This window comes from Neolamprologus brichardi, chromosome 1, assembly GCF_056152115.1.
Source record: "Neolamprologus brichardi isolate AB-2024 chromosome 1, ASM5615211v1, whole genome shotgun sequence".
Classification (NCBI taxonomy): domain Eukaryota; kingdom Metazoa; phylum Chordata; class Actinopteri; order Cichliformes; family Cichlidae; genus Neolamprologus; species Neolamprologus brichardi.
The window spans coordinates 30,525,417-30,543,377 of record NC_142104.1 but is presented as its reverse complement, the minus strand read 5'-3'; the positions used below and the strand labels follow the sequence as shown (position 1 = coordinate 30,543,377).

At 37.1% G+C, this 17,961-nt stretch overlaps 1 protein-coding gene across 1 annotated transcript in view; it reads left to right on the top strand.

Moving 5' to 3' along the window:
* The window catches only part of luzp2 (leucine zipper protein 2), a 147,328-nt gene that overhangs the window by 97,297 nt on the left and 32,070 nt on the right, over nt 1-17,961 (top strand). Inside the window, exon 6 of the mRNA XM_006793954.3 lies at nt 13,117-13,179. Within this exon, the coding sequence (XP_006794017.2) occupies nt 13,117-13,179 (63 nt within the window). The remainder of the gene's footprint in view (nt 1-13,116; nt 13,180-17,961) is intronic.

Genomic DNA, 17,961 nt, shown 5'->3' with positions numbered 1-17,961 from the left:
ATCAGCAGCCATTGATGACATTTCTAAGAGTTGATATAAGACCACCCACACAATTAGCACATATTGAGGAGCAAACTCACAGTTTTAGTTGCCTGTTGCCTTTAAGATGAATCAAATAAATAAGGCTTTGAATTTGAAAATGTATTTTTGATTACGGGTTCAAACTTCAGCACAATATAAAGACAAAAATAAAACACAGGCAGATGAAGTTAATCGTTTCAGTGCCAGGCCTGTTTCTTGTTTCTCTTTCACATAATCCTTTTTGAATTTCCCTCACTTTCCATGCAGAGATTAAGTGCTTTTATGTTATGATGCCATGCCCATTTCACACAATGTCCGCTACCAAAACAGCTCTGACCTTGGCACTCTCCACTCGCAGCATTGATTCCTCCTCCACTGAGATCAGAGGAAAACCCAGGAGGCTTGTCATTGAATCTCTGGTTTTGCCATAAACTACACACACAGTTCAGTTCATTGGACAGCCTGGAGTTCAATAGAATGTGGCTCAGGGTGAGCAGGTGGGTTAACAGACTGTCGCGTCCTCTCAGTTGGTGTCTAAAGCATTCAGGAAAAATAAGCCAAATAGATGGTAGAGTCTATATAACTGTTCCTGGCATAAGAGCAAATAAATTCCAGAAAAAATGTAAAATTAAATGCTATTAAGGTTTATAGTGATTTCTTGTAAGCCCTAAGTGCATCACAAGCCAGTGTCTGCAGTGGTACTGCCTCCTTAGGTTAACATCATCGGTTTGTTTTGATGAGGCTTTCTGCAGAGAGCAAAAATTATCTGGCATAGGTTTGTCTGTTTATTTATTTCACCTTTGGTAGGATCGTGGAAAATTAATTAATAAAAATATTCATATTAATAAATTCAACTGCATCCTGTGTTAAGCAGGGTATGTTTTGAGATGTGTATGTATAAGGCAAGAAAAATGAGACAAGGTATTCAAATCAAGGCCAAGAATGAAAGTATATGGGATTTTGATGCAGTCAGCAGTATTGACAATACTTGCAGTGGTATTTTTGTGGACAATGTAGGCTGCACATGGTCCACATATAGCAGAGGCTACTGTGCTAAAGATGCTTTTCTTGCACTGTCGTTGTTGTTGTTGTTTATTATCAGTCATATGCATTCGATGATGTCAGAATGAGTAACATTATGAAATATATGACACTCACTCTCCTAATACTTTGTTGTTGTTGTTGTTGTTGTTTATTTAGAAACTGATAACTAACACCTGGAGAAACTGCAAAGACAGTGAAGTCTTATTTAGCGCCTGTGCGAAGGCTGTCTTCCGTAGACAGCGTATTTATACAGCAACACAATGAACTAATCAAGCAGAGTCTGTGAGGAGAAAAAGTCTATTTAGAAAATATGCAAATCATGAGGTACAGTAATTCTGCATTGCTTGTCTGTAATGAAATCTGGAGTGGCAGGTAAACCAGAAAATACAGTGTGTGGGTTTAGTGTCTCATGCTAACACAAGGGCGTGTTCCATCTGGGACCCAGAGGGCGGTTTGTATTAAATCTGCATTTCTTCCCAACACTGCTGAAGTGCTGTAATATGCAAAAAGACAAATTGCAGTTGCCGTCTGTGAAATAGCCAGTACAGCAATTCTGTTTTATTTACAGGTTATATGTATTACTTTCAGAATCTCAATATTTTATTTCTTATAGCCTGAGATTGTGCAATTAGTTTAAAAGCATGGCCTGGAAATCACAAGTGTGTAATCTATTACAGTACTGCATAGAAGAGGGTTATTCTGCTCATAATGAATTGCGTATGTCCAAACTATCTCCACATTTAGAAGCACTGATTGTTCCAAAATGTAGAGTGATGTAAACACTTAGGATCAGTACCCAAAATGTCCTAAAACTTAAATATGAAGGATACACAGATGGAAAGCACTCAGTTTCCATATAGTTATACAGTGTAATTTAAGAACAGTGTAACTAAAAGTAAATATCAGGATATTTGAAACGTTCCAGGTTTTGCGATTGCGTAAGTAACTAACATTTAGTCAGAAACATTGCATTACAGACTGTTTGAGCTGTGCATGTCTGTGGCCACTCCAGGTAGTTACTCAAATGAAAGCAGACGAATCTGTTTATCTTATGTTTTTACAAGCAATGAATTATGTTTGGGTTTTGTTTTTTTTTAACTCGCTGGTGAGTGCAATTCATTGCATTGCTCATTACATTATTTACTCTGTAACACAGCATCTGGTGCCTTGTCACATGATTATCAGTTAACAGTATAAACTTGTAGGCTATGAACTACAACGACAGTACTTGTATGTAAACCTTTGTGGTAAAATACTCAGCTTAATTTTAAGTTGATGTGAACATTATGTGTGTAAAATATAGATTGAGAAATAGCTTCCTGGCCTAAAACATTTAAATTACTAATTTATGTATGTAAAATAATTAACTATGTGATCATGTTGCGTATGCTTGTTGGACACTTGGAAAACTATAATGTTTAAAGATTATTCAGGTAAAAAAAATCCAAATACATAACAATAGGATCCTATCCAGACAGGAGATCGTGCATTGGGTAAAAAGTATTTATTTCCTAATTTTTCCTTCATCATCTCTATTTTAAAAACAAATAAACAAAAGTGGATTTTGTGAATAATTTTTGAGAGCAATTACACCCCAAAGTTAGACACTGCCATAGCGGCGGATTTAGTGGCAGCTGTTATATCTCTAAGCTAAAATATATATGTTTGCATTACATAAGTCATCAGAAAACTGATGGGAATGAATGAATCATTGCAACTCTCTGCTCCACAGAGGAAGCAGAGTAACAATCAGCCACAAAGTTACCCTTGCCATCAAAGTGTTACTTCTGGCTGAGCTTTGCGTCAGCTTGAAGTGAAAAATCATACTTCCTCGTTTGGAGTGTGTGGGATGTATGTCTGGGTAACTCAACCACCTGCCGGCATCTCCTGCATTTATGCATAAGCCTTAGACGTTCTGTTACAAGTGCGATCATATTTGTGTCACTCTCCACATTGTTTTGCACTTAATACGAAAAAATTTTCTACGTGTGGCTTCGTGGACACTGGCACGGAACTCAGATGAAAGAAACTTGTTCAAGAGAGGCTGCATGTGTGCACGGGGCTGGTGCCATGCTGTCACTTAGCAGCGTTGCTTTATTCCTCATACCCCGTCACGGATATTGATTTCTGGCCTCAGCTTCCAGACAAGTGACCGGTTTTCTGTGGTATTCAGCTGTGACACTATAAAGTGGATGGTCTATTTTTATTTATTTCTTTTTTACAGAAATACATCCAAGTACTTCACGACTGATGAAGGCTGTGACTGCAGATATTTATTTGAGATGTTCAGAAAATTACTTTTTTTCTCCCTTATTTTATTGTAGCTAGAGGCTGTTTTACCAAACACTGTGACTTCACATGACTTTCAATTTCAAAATGTCTTGACACCATGGGACAGTGTCAAGACATCAGAGAATAGAGAAAACATAGAGGCTTATTCTGAAGGAAAATATTGAAAAGGAGTTTAAATATTTCTATATCATTATTTTTGAAAAGAAGCTGGTCTCCAGGAGGCCTTGTAGTTTTAATTATAGCTACATTTCTTTACTGAACAGTAAAAAGATTGTGATCATACATATATACAAAAGAACTCCCCCGATCAGACGGTCTGTTCTTCAAGCTCGGGTCCTCTACCAGAGGCCTGGGAGCTTGACGGTCCTCTACAGTACCTGCTGTTCCTTGGACTGCAATCTGAGATCTCTGAGATCTTGTTCCTGGGATCTGCAAGAGCCACTCACCTAGCTTGGGGATTACTGCCCCGAGTGCCTCCAACACATGAGAATAGATATTATGCCCATGTCTGTCTGTCAAAATAAACAACTGTAATCACATATCCAATTTATCCATTACTTTTTATTTCTGTTTATATGAGGCAATTTCAGGAACATAAGAGTATTTTTTCAGTCACTATTTATGTTCCTCACTGAGAGAGTAAACACTATTGAAGAAACGAGAAAAAAATTGGATAGAAAACGGGCGGGGATGGTCCGCATTTACTTGCCTCAGTGTGCACGTGTAGTGTTTTGTTACTGCTGCTCTAATGTTGCCTTTTATTTTTACCAGTTCTAGCTTGTTTAAGAAAAAAATCTGATGGTCTGACATTAACTAAGGGGATAGGCTGTGTTAAATCTCAAAAGGGCCTCCTTTGGGGAAAAAAAACCCCAAACAAAATATTATTTTCCTGGGTTTTTTTTAATGAAACTCTCTTTGTACCTTTAGTGTTTTGCTCTCACTGCTCTCAATCTAGTGTATAGTCTCCTCTTATTCCCCATATTTAAACTTGTCCTTTTATGCATGTTGATAATTTAAACTGTATGCATGCAACACAGTGTAATAACAAACAAATACCTGTCATACTAAACAGTTCCAGCTAATGATAGTTGTAGGCAGCAAACTGGCAACTTCTCAAGATTTTGTTGAGTCTGTTGTCGAGGACTCCTTTATTTATCCTTGCAGGTGTTTAATGTAACTCATAAACAAACTCGTTAGTTCTCAGTGTGATTTACATAATGACTACAGCTACAGAAAAAGTCACATCTTTAGCAATATAATACAAAAGTACAGTGAATTAGTTTACTCTCCATGCAGTGCACAATGGCAGCCTTATAACCAAACGCAAACTGGCAGGAGTCAGGGAAGTTTTCTACCACTGTAAAATATCACTTCACACATCATTACATCTAGCCGTTAATCTTCATGCAGTGTCATATGCTCCCTTTTTTTCTCTGATTTGATCCAATTAAACAGAGTACCTCATTTTCACCTCACTGACAGCCTTATTACTAAAAATCTGTTGTTATCCAAAAGTCCTAAATGTTCCCTATTGTCATAACAATTCAGTATACAAAGTTTGGCAATATTACATGGCAAGCGAACTGTGAATGAACTGCGTGTCATTTCTTGGAACAAGTGGTTAACACTTTTAACCATTTCAGAAATATTTTTCCTACACTTACATACTAAAGGTAGTGTCTTACCCAAGCAAAATCCAATAGGTAACTTAGAATTATGGCTAACCCAATTGACACTTGACCTAATTCACTTTCACTAACCATAGCTGGGTGGGTTTAATTGCCTTGCCATAACCCTTGTGTCATCATGTGTTTGTGTAGCCAGTTAAGGTTATATTGATCTTGAATATTATTAGCATAGGCGTTGGAATCATTCAATATGTGTTCTTTTCCTATATTTTGTTATTGAGAGTTTTAAACTTTAAAGAGAAACAAAATAGTTGAGCCCGGCTGTTGAGCCATTTGTGTTTACAGTGCTCACTCTGCACAGACTACAAATCCATCCATCCATGCATCCATGCATCCGTCCATCCGTCCATCCGTCCATCCTCTTCCACTTATCCAGCTCAGAGCTGCCAGAGGCTGGAGCCTATCCCAGCTACTCTCCCTCCAGAGCTAATAATTTAATTGATGATGGGTAATGTCACATAAAGTAAACTTTGATCACTTAGAACTGTTTCTGCCAGAATGCTTTTGGACTGTTGTGCCTTTTCAGCTTTAAGCTGATCAGCTTGGAAGTTACATCCATTTGTCTGGTCATTATTCATATCTTAGAGCTGAGGTACTTGAATTCATCTCTAATCACTTTCTACATTACAGATGGCTCACTATCTTAATTCCCAATCTAATTCATCAGATTGTTCGAGACATTTTTGATTCCGCTTGAAAAAAAAAAATACAAGGAATGACAGTGAATCAAATGACCAGAACGTATTAGTCTTCAGGGATAAACTGCAGCTTTATTATTATGCCAGTGGTAATTCAGGCCACATCACATGGAATATTTCAGCTCAGCCTTCCCAATTTCCCCGAGAGGATCAATAGAGTTCATCTTATCTCCTTTCTTCGAATAGCCTGAAGCCTTGTCAGGCATCGTACGGCACGTATCAACAGCTATTTGATGAGAAATGCAGAGGCAATATCTATAAAGAAGCACTGAAATGAAGCTTGTGTTCAGCTCAGATGAATATATGGACAATATTCGCATCAACGTAAATTAAATCTTATCTAATCTAAAATGATTGATAACTCATAAACACAAGCTTTAAGTATTTAGAATTTTTTCTTGTAGTTTGCGTCTGTCCTTGTTTTCTATTTCTTGCCCTCTTGTGGGGGGTCACCACTTGTCCACCAAGTTAATTAAAATGGCAGACAGCTACGGGGAAAACAAAATCCCTAGACTGCCCTGTTCTTAATGCACAGATTATGTATTGCATGCTTATGATTGTACAGAAAAACAATAGGCCAGTGACAAGAAAGCAGTCTGTTCGCTTATGCATAATACCCCCTCAAGAGTCCTTAAGGATCTGCCAAGACAAGTTCAACTCAAGCTGTCAAGCATGCCGGTATAAGATATCAGGGGGCTATGTTATATTTAATAGCTTATCAGCAGCAAATATTTGCTTTGCTAATGCCTGTAATTTATAATGGATGTTTTTTGACAGCAACACGGCTTCCTGTGCAGGCCCCACCTTAATTTTCTTCCATTGTGAGTTTTTCTTTTCATAGATTACTGCTCTGTACTGACAGTGATTGGAATTGGCTACATTATGTGTGGAATCCGTTCATTAATATATGACAGAGGCTGTCAAATAAACTGAAGTTTTCATTTTATAATATGCATGCATTCTTTAACTTACAAGAAGCTGAAATCCAGGAAGAAAAATTACAGTTGTTGAGAAAAAGACAACATATTGTAGAATGTGGCAAAACATAACAGTTGAAAAGTTGCCAAAAAAATATCTCATTTCAGATACTGTCTTTGTGTCGTGCGTTAATTATGGACTTTAAACAACTGGTGTTTATAGGCCTTTCATATATAATTAGAACCTTACAATAAAAATATACAATTTTATCAGTTTGTTTTTGTTTATTATTTTGAAAGAAAAAAACAACAAGAAATCATCATTGAATTTTATGCTATGGGAGACAACCAAAGGCACGGGGGAACCAATAATGACTTTGCTTATCAAAGGACTTGGTTGTTCACTTAATCAGAAAGCTTTAAATGATCTATAATTAAAGTAGTGGAAAAGTATAATTCCTTAAGATGTACAATAGGAAGTTCCTTAACTTCAAATCCAAATGTTCATATGTTCTCTTAAGATAATAGGAGACTAGTGACTTTACAGGAAGGTCAACACAACAACAAGGTTGAGATTCTTTTGTCCAGCCAAGTAATAGAATAGAATAGAATAGAATAGAATTCAACTTTATTGTCATTGCACATGCACAGGTACAGGGCAACGAAATGCAGTTTGCATCCATCCAGAAGTGCTTTAGTGATATAGATATATTACAATATATATTAGCAATAATATAGATATGTAAGTATGTTACAGAAATGGGTCTATTATGGTATGTTATAATGTACACGGTATGAAGTATGTTATGAATATTCTATAACTATAAGTATGTACAGGCTGTAGTGAGTACAAGCTATGTACAGGCTATGAACAGGATATAAATATGAAATAAAAAACTATACAGAAATCTGAGATATACAGTTATACAGAAATGTGAACTATGCAAGTAAGTAAGTAAGTGTAAGTGCTAACATTAAATATAATACATATAGTTATTATTTATAAAGTGAAGTGGTTGTTAATCTTAAAACTTTCATTAAATCCTAGAGGTACTGCTTCATGACAACATTTAAGAGAGATTAGGTATATTTAAGAAAACCCTATTCTGGTGATGTCGCCACCAGAATAGGGTTGTGGGTCACTTTTTGAGTGGAGCTTGTTTATTCATCATGTGCTCCACCTTCTTTTCCCATTACAAAGACAGCTTAATCTGTAATTATAGACGGCCATTAGTGTGTCTTTGAGTGTTAGTGGATGTCCGTCTCTTCATCTTAGCCATGTGACTGACTATCTGCAGTATCTAGGGCATACCTCACATGTTGTTGAAATAGGCTCCAGCTACCATGAACCTCTACAGGATAGAGTGTGCATAACTAATAGATGGACAGAGCCAGTGAATGCGTTTTTGTTTTCTACAGGCACGGTAATCAACATAAATAATGAAGGCATATTTTCATGACATGTAACCTGTTAAAACAGTGATGCCACAGAATCGTCTTGTCCTTTTGGGTTGTTTTTGCCATTAACAATGAATCTTATTGACCTTTTAAGCTGAAATGTGTTATGACAACAGCGCCACACTTGTAAGTGGTGTCAAGATATGCGCACGCCACGGCCAGTTTGAAATAAAAATGTCAGCCCTAAATGCAATGCACTTTTCATAGTTTATTTAAACTTTGCAGCGCTGGGTAGAATGCACCGCTTGGGAGTGTTTGATACATAAATATGAAATATGCCAGTTTATTATGCACACTGCATTCACACTCCATGGTGTAAATTTGGGAACAACTCGACTGAGATGAAATACAAAATGTGTTTCCGGAAGACTTGGTTTCTGATGCTTCGCACTGAGGCTAAAAGGATGCTGCACTGATGGCTGTTGAGTAGTATGAAAGTTGACCTAGATGGACAGTAAATATCAGCACTTAGTGCCCGTGAGCATATCAGCACTTTATAATGTGCGAAAATAACTTTGACTTGAATAATGGGAATTTATTTTATGTGTGTATGTGTTTGTGTGCTAAAGTCCTTTAGGTTGCTGTGATAGCCTATATTACTGTATGCATTGCATTTTATCACTGACTATACAATTATTTGCAATAATAAAGCACTAAACTTGTCAGCAAATTCTGAAACATAATGTGCTTGTTTAGTCAAGGAGCAATACAATGCTGTTGCATTTTTCTAAATTAAAATATTAACAGCACGAACATGTAAAAAAAAACTGACTTTATTTTTAGGCCTGCAGATTGACAATACTGCGGGAATAACACATTATGCCATGTGCAGCATGGTGCGTTTCATTTCGTCTAATGCACTGTGACATACAGTATAAGCTCCAGAGAATCTTATTTTCTCTCTGAGTGTGTCCTGGGGCTTAACTACGTCACATTTTATAATGGCTGCCAGTTCTACATGTCCTCAAAAGGTGGTCCCTCTGTAGTGGTGAAAGGAGGTGCCACTGTGTGAAAATGATATTCGGTCAGCTTTGCTTCACCGAGTCACAAAACAACTCATTACCTCAGCTAAGAGTGCATCTTATGTCTGCACTGGAGTGTGTAGTACATTGTGAAGGTGTGGGTGTTAAAAATAAATTAAAAAAAATAAAAGGAAAGTCCAGAATGTACTGCATGTTCAATTTCAAACTGAATACAGCACCATGTTAGGGAATTATTTTATCCAATAATATTTATGTAAAAAAAAAAAAAAGTGAGGTACACAGTGATCTGTATTTGACTGTGAAAATATTGGGCCAGATAATTATTGATGCCCTGCGTCTGTGATTTTTAGTAATATTTAAGGCCTAGCATATCATAGTTGATGCATGACATGACACATTTTCAAGAAATACATTTTAAATAAATTAAAATACTTGGACGTCACAACATTTTTGTCAGAAGGTTCTAAAAATTGTTTGAATTTTTGCGCAATTTTATGGTTCAGACTTTAAAGCTTTAAGTTGCAGATTAAAGTTTTATTGGTGATACATGTGTCCCACCTGCAGGAACTGAACTTCATGACAATAGATGCATTCACATAATTATATGTAATGTCAAAGGGCAATTTCTGCTTGGGGCTGACATTAGGCTAATTTGACACTGATATTTCTTCAGGTAGAAGCAATATTCAGAATCTACATGCTGACAGCTCCGTGTGTTTCTATATGGGCACTGGACACTAAATGGTTATAATACATACGTATGTTTACCCCGAAGGTCACTATTTAAACCCATAGCTTACTTACTTGCAAATCTAACTGCTGGTTAACATCCCCAGTCGGTGTTATATAGAAGTTTCCATCCAAACAAATTCCACAATGATGTTCTCATTAGAATGATTCATTTACTCGACTCTCGACACTTTTGAACATTTTATGGTGCTGCAGTGAGATCAACAAAACAATGCCCACAGCTCTGTTGGTACTAAAGAAACGAGAAAAAAATAACCACACACTTCTATAACTATGTTTTGCAATATTATATATTTTTGCTTTTATTCCTGGCACTGTGGTAAGTTACAGCCTTTCACAGTAATTTCAATTATGGTTCATTTTAATGATTATCTCGGGGTAAAGTCATTTTTTGATGGAGGTCATGGTTATTTTTTGGTTTGCAATACTTTCCAATTTTAGCATGTCTACCCATGTTTTTTTTTGTTTTTTTTGTTTTTGGCTTGTTTGTATATACTCTTGAGTTTTCACCAGCTGATCATGCTGGCAGTTCTGAGTCCAGAGGGAACACAGTGAGCCTATTTTGATGTGTTTCTTTCCAAAACCACAGTGTGACTGTATAGCTTCAGGACAGGGATTGCAAACAGGGACGTTAATCTGAGAGGTAAGAAAAAATGTGGTTGTGATAGATGTGACTGAAAAGTGGTGTAATCCCAGGCATGTCAGAAAAAGGGTGTTGTGGCCTGTGTAGTGGGCTGCTAGCTGTGTCCGTACTTGCAGAGGAAATTTTCTTCCATCGTTCTTTTTGCTGTTTGGATTCCCTTTTAATTCAGTTTGGATCGCCGCACTGTTTGGATTACTCAGTCAACTGATGCAGAGGTCAAGTGAATGTTATGAGTGGCACTGGATCAGAAATGGATCTGGACAACATGCTTTTTTGTCTTCCTTCCAACAAGGACAGATACAGACAGTCTTACCTGTGTCATTCAAAAATATTCATATTCACTTATTTTTACACTTTTTCTTATGTCTTAATTTATTGTGCTCCTTATTTTGTGTATTTATTTGCATTTCTAATATAGTATTTATTCTTTTAAGCTGTGTTAGCTTGGCTGCTCTAACCTTTGAAATAAATAAAGTATATATCATTTTATATAAAAGGGCAATGCAGTCCTGTGAAAAGCTAAGTACACTCCATGATTCAGTACCATATAGAACCATCATTAGCAGCAATAACTTAATTTATCAGTAGTTAGCAATAACTTTAAGTAATCATTATTTGTACATCTTCATTATTCTGTCACATTATTGTGGAAGAATTTTGGACGACTGTTCTTCTTGACACATTTCATTTACATGTCAAGGTCTTACTTTGACTGGGTCATTGCAACACTTTGATTCTTTTTTTCACCCATTCTGTTGTCGATTTGCTGCTGTGATTAGGATCTTTGTTCTGTTGCATGACCCACTCTAGGCCAAGCTTTAGCTGTCAGATACATGTCCTCACATTCATGTGGTCAATTCATGGAGTTCGTGGTCAACTCAATGAAGTGACATATTTTCTCTGAATATTTCAAGGCTTTGTGGTCCGCTCACTTGATTATTCTCTCTTTTAGCTAGTTATTTAAATGCTGCATTATTGCACAGAAGTTGATTGTAAAAATGTAACCATTGGAAAATAAATCCCCAAAACAAGCTGAAGCTGGAGTCTTCCCTTTCTACAAACCAATTAAAAGCTTGTATACACTTATAAATATAACTCTTATAAATATACTGGGTTTACCACGTAGCTTTTCGCAGTACCTTTTGCAGACAGTCTGGTTTTTAATCACATTAGAGACAGTCTAAACTTTCTCCTATCTGCAGATGCTGGACGATTGGGTCATCTGGAAAACTTGATGGTTACTTTGGGTTAAGCATTAAGCTGGTTTAGGACTGATCTTATTACCAGATCAGTGCCAATTAAAAAAGGGAAATTCCCTTCTTATCAAATGCTGTTATTGCTTCCCAGCCATCTGTCTTTACATCTCCCCTGACTCTGTCAGTGCAGACTTCCTTTTAAACATATTGTAAAGGATTTTTCTGACTAAAGTGAAACTCTCCATTCGGAAAGGTCTCAAAGGTCATTGAGAGTGGAATCTCTCGAAAGAATATAATGATTTAGGCCCTAAGGCTTGAGCGGAGACTCTCTCCTCTAATTTTATAATTTTGGGAGAATAGACAGGCTCTGCATACATAGCATTCCTACTCCTCCTTAATACTTACGGCAAAGGAGCTGTGTTAACCTTATTTGAATATATGACCAGGCATGAAGACTTTATAAATGTGTATGATCAGTATGAATACGCCGGCATCGGCACTGGATGACAACACTCTCAACACATGTCATCGTTTTGTTCTCCTTATTTCAAAGCTGGCTGCAATAAATGTTTCTATATAAAGAATCTGATTCTCTTGAAATCTCCTTGCTCAAGTATGTTGTAAAAAAATTCCCAGAACACCTTTAGAAGTATAGTGTATGCATAAATACATCTGTAGTTTTATTCAGATTCAGTTCACAGAAAAAGCTCTTGGGTACAGCAAACCACAAACCTTATGGGGTTTTACTATAAATGTTTTTTTTTAATTGCTATTTGGATTCAACCATGTTTTGAAAATGAAGAAATTGAATTTGCAAGACAAGACAAAGCACATTGCATAATTTCTGCTGCCCTTGCACTTTGCAGAAGTTGTCCAATTAAGCGTTATGTTTTTTTTCTTTTCTTTAAATTTACATTTCATTTAATGTACATTTGGTGATAATCTGTAGATTTGGTTTTAATGCATCAAACCTAAGTTGATGTTACCGGTGTTGTGTGTTTGGACAGAATCATTCACTTGTCTCCAGATTTAGATGTTAACTGGTGCCAACAGCTCACGACCCAAACTTTAGCATCTCTCCACCCACTACCATTCAAATGATTTTAAGACTTTACTGATCATGCTTAAAGTTCAGTGGGGGTCTTGCCCTGAGCTACGTTCCTGACCTTTAAGAGGCGTGCGAGCCAGAGTGCGCTCTCAGATCGTCAGACAGGCCACTCCTGACTGCTTTTAAGTCTGAAATCAAGAGGCAACCAAGCACTTGCTGCGAGGGCTCCTATACAGTCAATTGCCCAGCTGGAGAAACTGATGCCCACTGAGTCAATAGTGCTTTTTATACAGCACCAAAAATGCTAAAGCAACGTGCAGTGCAGGCTACAGGGCAGATGCAAATGTCATTACCTCTTTTGTGTTTTCTCTTTTTCAGAACAAGAGCTTGAAAAACAAGCTGCTCTCGGGGAACAAACTTTGTGATGCCTATGCTGAGGAGGTAAGAATTTTCAATTAGTACATTCTGTTTCACCTCGTGCATAGTTAATATTCAGGTCCAGCTATTTAATTGTCTATTGTTCATGAAAAGAGTGCCGTTTGTAACGTAATGCATAGTGCGAGCAAGTAGTCTTAAGAAAGCATAAACAGTGCTATAACTGAGAAATGCAATGTGATTACTTTTAATTCAATGCAAAGTATTAAGATATTAATATATATTAGAAAAAATACATGTTTGTTTGTTTGTTTGTGTTTTATTTATGGCTTAGCTTATCATTTAGTTCATTAGTTGCTGCTATAATAAGAAAACTCTTGACGCGGCCTGTGTGTGGTGAAAGATTTATAAAGGACCAGTTAAAGGTTAGAAATAATCCATTTTTGTCTCCCTCTCTCTGTCTCTCCCACTCCCTCACATAAACATACCCAGACACACACACAAGCGCGTGCAAGCACACAATCTTTGTTTTGGCAGTCCGGTGAATCTCAGAACAACTTGTCTCTAAGTGCAAGCTTTTTGATGGCTGTGCAGTGCAATCTGAGAAACTCAGGTTGTGGTGAGAGTAGCTTTGAGTGCATTTGGTCTGTGTCATTTTTGCTGTCACTTTTCCTCTTCTTCAGCTCTGCTTTCAGTTTTTTTACAGTCAGCAGTGTCCATCAGGTCCACATCCATAGTGAGCCCTTGAGCTGAGCTTTGAACTGTCACTTTTGCCTTCCTGATGGCCAGTGCACATGCTGTAATCTAGTCATGCAGGATCTTACAAGGCAGCGAATCCTACAGGCATCCTGTTGACATGCTCGAGTCAGTGCAGCTTGTATTGTGTAATTATGGGGTTCATAGTTATGCAGTTGTGCAGCTGGTGATTCCATGCTTTTCCTATAGTCAAGCGACAGTATGTAGGATGACTTAAGATTTTTACTACCTTAGTGCACTGAGGTGATATGGACAGCTTGACAGATGACTCTGTGTGGGGATGGAGGCTTTCATGAGAAAGAGACCCTAGGCTAAACCTCCCTAAAGGCAGCATGAGACTTGTTTGATCAGTGCTGTAGATGATTTTATGAAGCTTTTTGAGTGACAGAGGAATTTCAGGTAAAAATGGCAGGGCAGCTATCCACCCTGGAAGGTATGAGTATGGAAACTGAGAAGAATTAGTCTAAAATCTCTACCCTTAAAAAACGTAAATTACTTTTTCTACACAAATGTTTCTAATCTTAATGTTTCTATTTCACAAGGGAAGCAGCTGTCTGTATAATAGGTCAAAGCTCCATAGCACTGCAATATGCTTCCTCCAAACTTGTATCAATCTGTTCAACATTGCTTAAATTCAGCAAACACTGAGCATTAACACCTTCTTGAAAATTGTGTTTTATTTGCAAGGCTGTCAGATTGCATAGTGAGTATACTTGATAACAGAGTACATTTAGTCAAACAAATGTTAGAACAGTATAGCTTAGCAGGAAGCACTTGCCTTTCCCATGCCTCAGTTCTGTCACCACAACTGTGTTATTATTTTGACCGACTAAATGAAGTTACTTGAGAGTGTGAATGATTAAATTCTGATCCTGCAATGTGGTTAACACAGAATAAACCGACACAGCTTAACAGAGTTGTTTGGGGGGGGGGGGGGGGGGGGGGGCAGAACACATATGTCTTGAACACCATCAGCCGTAACCAACTAAAAGATCATACTGCACAATGTTACGTGCTGAAGAGCTTTTCGTTAACCTTGAAGTCAGCCCCAAAACTAAGGTTATTCTCAAGTCCCTGGTGAGATGTAGAAAATTGGTGTTGAACATTACAGGCGCTTTTCCTTCTACAAATCTTCCAGCTAAAGATCCCTGACATTTCACCAGTTAAGCTGATCCAAGCCATCATCACATATTCAAACTCTGAGTTGTTTGATGGCACATTTGACTATGCAGCCTGTCTGATTATAACACTTCAGGGAAGTGTTGGACAGAGTACAAATGCAATGAAGAGATACTGATTAAAGTTGTGGGTCACTCGCTATACTGAGCCAGAATTTTCATGCAACACCAAAGGCAGTCATGAAAATGGTGATAAATTATGTGCTTGTAGTTAATATACCATAATATCCCATCCTCAATCCTTTTTAATTCCAAGTTCCAGTCTCTGCCAGCTGGATTTTTTTTCTGAAGATCTGTTATCAAGGCTGGGAGGCTTTGAGATCTTTAGGGAACAAATCGCTACTAGACTTTTCTTGACCACAGGTAGATGGAGGTCATTGTCTTCAATTCCTTTGGGAGACTTTAAATGGAGGAGTAAATCAGAGAGAAGAACATTGTTCCATGTGCCTTCTTCCAGAAAGTTATTTATGTTTAAAGGGTTATAGAGTGAGCCTGCAATCACACTGTAATGATTGTGAAGTGAAAGAAAGTGATAGACTCTAAAGCTACAAAACAAATTGCCACAGGTAATTGCGAACAACATCATTAAAAGTTTTTTTTCTAGTGGCAAGAAAGTTATGCCTCCTCAAACATAATGTATCTTTAGAGAGTTTAAATTCTGATATACAGTGCAGGGCGATATTCTTGAGCCATTACTTAAGGCTCTTTTGACTATATTTTCCTAGAAAAATGGGAAATAGGAACATCAGTTTATTAAGATGTGTGAGCAGGGATACATGGTAATACAGTACATTTGACAAAAATTGAGTTTTGAAGATTCTACTGTCAAAGACAATATTTGATGTAATCACCTTTATCCCTCAACAGTCTGACTTTATGTAGTCTTCAGAAAGAGTTCTCCAGACTTCTTGAAGGACATTTAAATCCCTTCTTTGGATGTTGTTGCCTTTTGTTCTGTTCTCTGTCAAAATGGTCCTACGCTGCTTTAGTTATGTTGAGGGCCAGGCTCTGGGGGGAGGCCAATCCATGACTGATAGTGGTTAATTGTGTGTTTTTCTATTGCATTATTATTGCATTGGTGGCTTTCTTGGGATCATTGTCACGCTGAAAAATTAAGCTGCTCCCAATAGATGGTGTTGCATGCTGGATCAAAACCCAATGGTTTTTGGGGTCATAATTTATATTTGACAAGGTCCCCAAAACCACTAACCAAAACACAGTCCCAAATCTTGAGAGAGTCTTCATCCTGTTTCATAAATGGCTGTAGACACTCACTGCTATACTTCTCTTTTATGCTCCTTTATGCATATTGACAATGATTCATCACTCTATAAGATCAGTTGCCATTGATTTTCTGTCCAGTTCTTATGTGATCTGGCAAATCTCAGCCTTTCCTCTCTGTTTTTCTTCCTTAAGAATGGCTTCTTGTCAGCCACTCTTTCACTGAGGCAACGTCTGATTAGGCTTCAATGAACAGTACATGGACCAACTGAAGGGCCAGATACATCTCTCATGTCCTGTGTCAAGTCTTTGAATCATTTTTCTGTATTTCTTAAGAACATGACTTTTAGATACTGAACGTCTGCTGTAGATCAGGTTTTAAGCCTCCTGCATCTTCCTTTGACCAGTTTCCACAGATTTCTTTGAGGGTACAGTGCATATCATGCAAAGATACGTTTAACAAGTTTTCAGCTGATAGCTCTAGGAATTTACCTTGTAAAAATACTGATTCGTGTATTCAATACTATGTTATCTTTGGTCTTAATGTGACAGGCTGCTAGTAACAAAGCGTCTAAAGCTTGAAGTGTCTTTTTTGCTTGAATGGGTTCATGGGTTCGTAGGTCAGTGTTAAGTGGCTTAACAAATAACAGATGCATTCTTCAAAAAATGGTCAGCTAGGACTTGTCCAAAGAAAAACTTTGAAAGTCCTTCAAAAAGGATGAAGGACTATTGACAAAGACCACTTCAATTAAACTGATGTGCGGTTCAAGACTTTTGAATAATACTGAATGTTTGTTTTTTTTCTATAGAGAATCATTATATTATTCTATTATTGATTATTTGTAATAATTATTGCCTTTTACAGTGTTTCATGCAAAACTGAATAAATCTGAATACCCACCCAAAACATCAAAACATTCAATAAACACTGAACAACATTATGTAATTTGTCTCTAGAAATGATGGTTTTATCTTCAAAGACCTTTTTAGTTAAGGTTTTTTATTTTCTTCAAAGCACTGAGTCAGAGATTTTTTTTCTCATTTTCTTTCCTTGCTGTGATAGCTTGTGATAGCATCTTTGAATTCTAAATCAATTCTTTGAAGCAATGTCCAAGAAGCGAGATTAGGCCTTTTTTCAGCTGGTCTCAGATAAACTTTCTAGGAACAAATCCCATTTGTTTTCACATGATACATTTTGGGATTTTGTGTGAGTAAATAGGAGCATGACTTTTTGTGTGATTTTTGTTCTCATCTTGAGAACTGGGAGTCTTGGGAATTACTGTATTGTATATTGGAATACATTTCATTTGGTGTGGTAATCGTTTTTACAAAGCTGATTTAACTTGTACATATTTTTTTGTGAGGCTGATCCTCCACCTCGCATAGCAAGAGCTACAGTATGCTCTTAATCCATGTGCTGCTGTGAAAACCACTGAGCCAAAAAGACTTCAAATTACATGTTAACAGCACCGCAGGGTTTTAGTGATATGCATGATCTTGCATGCATACATGCATGATCCTTCCCTACTGTAAATTTTGTGATTTTGTACTTATATATTCGTTAATATTCATCAACAAGTTAAGTATTATATTAAGAAAGGAAAGAAAGGAACGAGAAAAGAGAAAAGAAAAAAGAAAAAAATATCTATTTAAAAAAAACACTCCATTGGCCACTCTATTAAGTACGCATTAC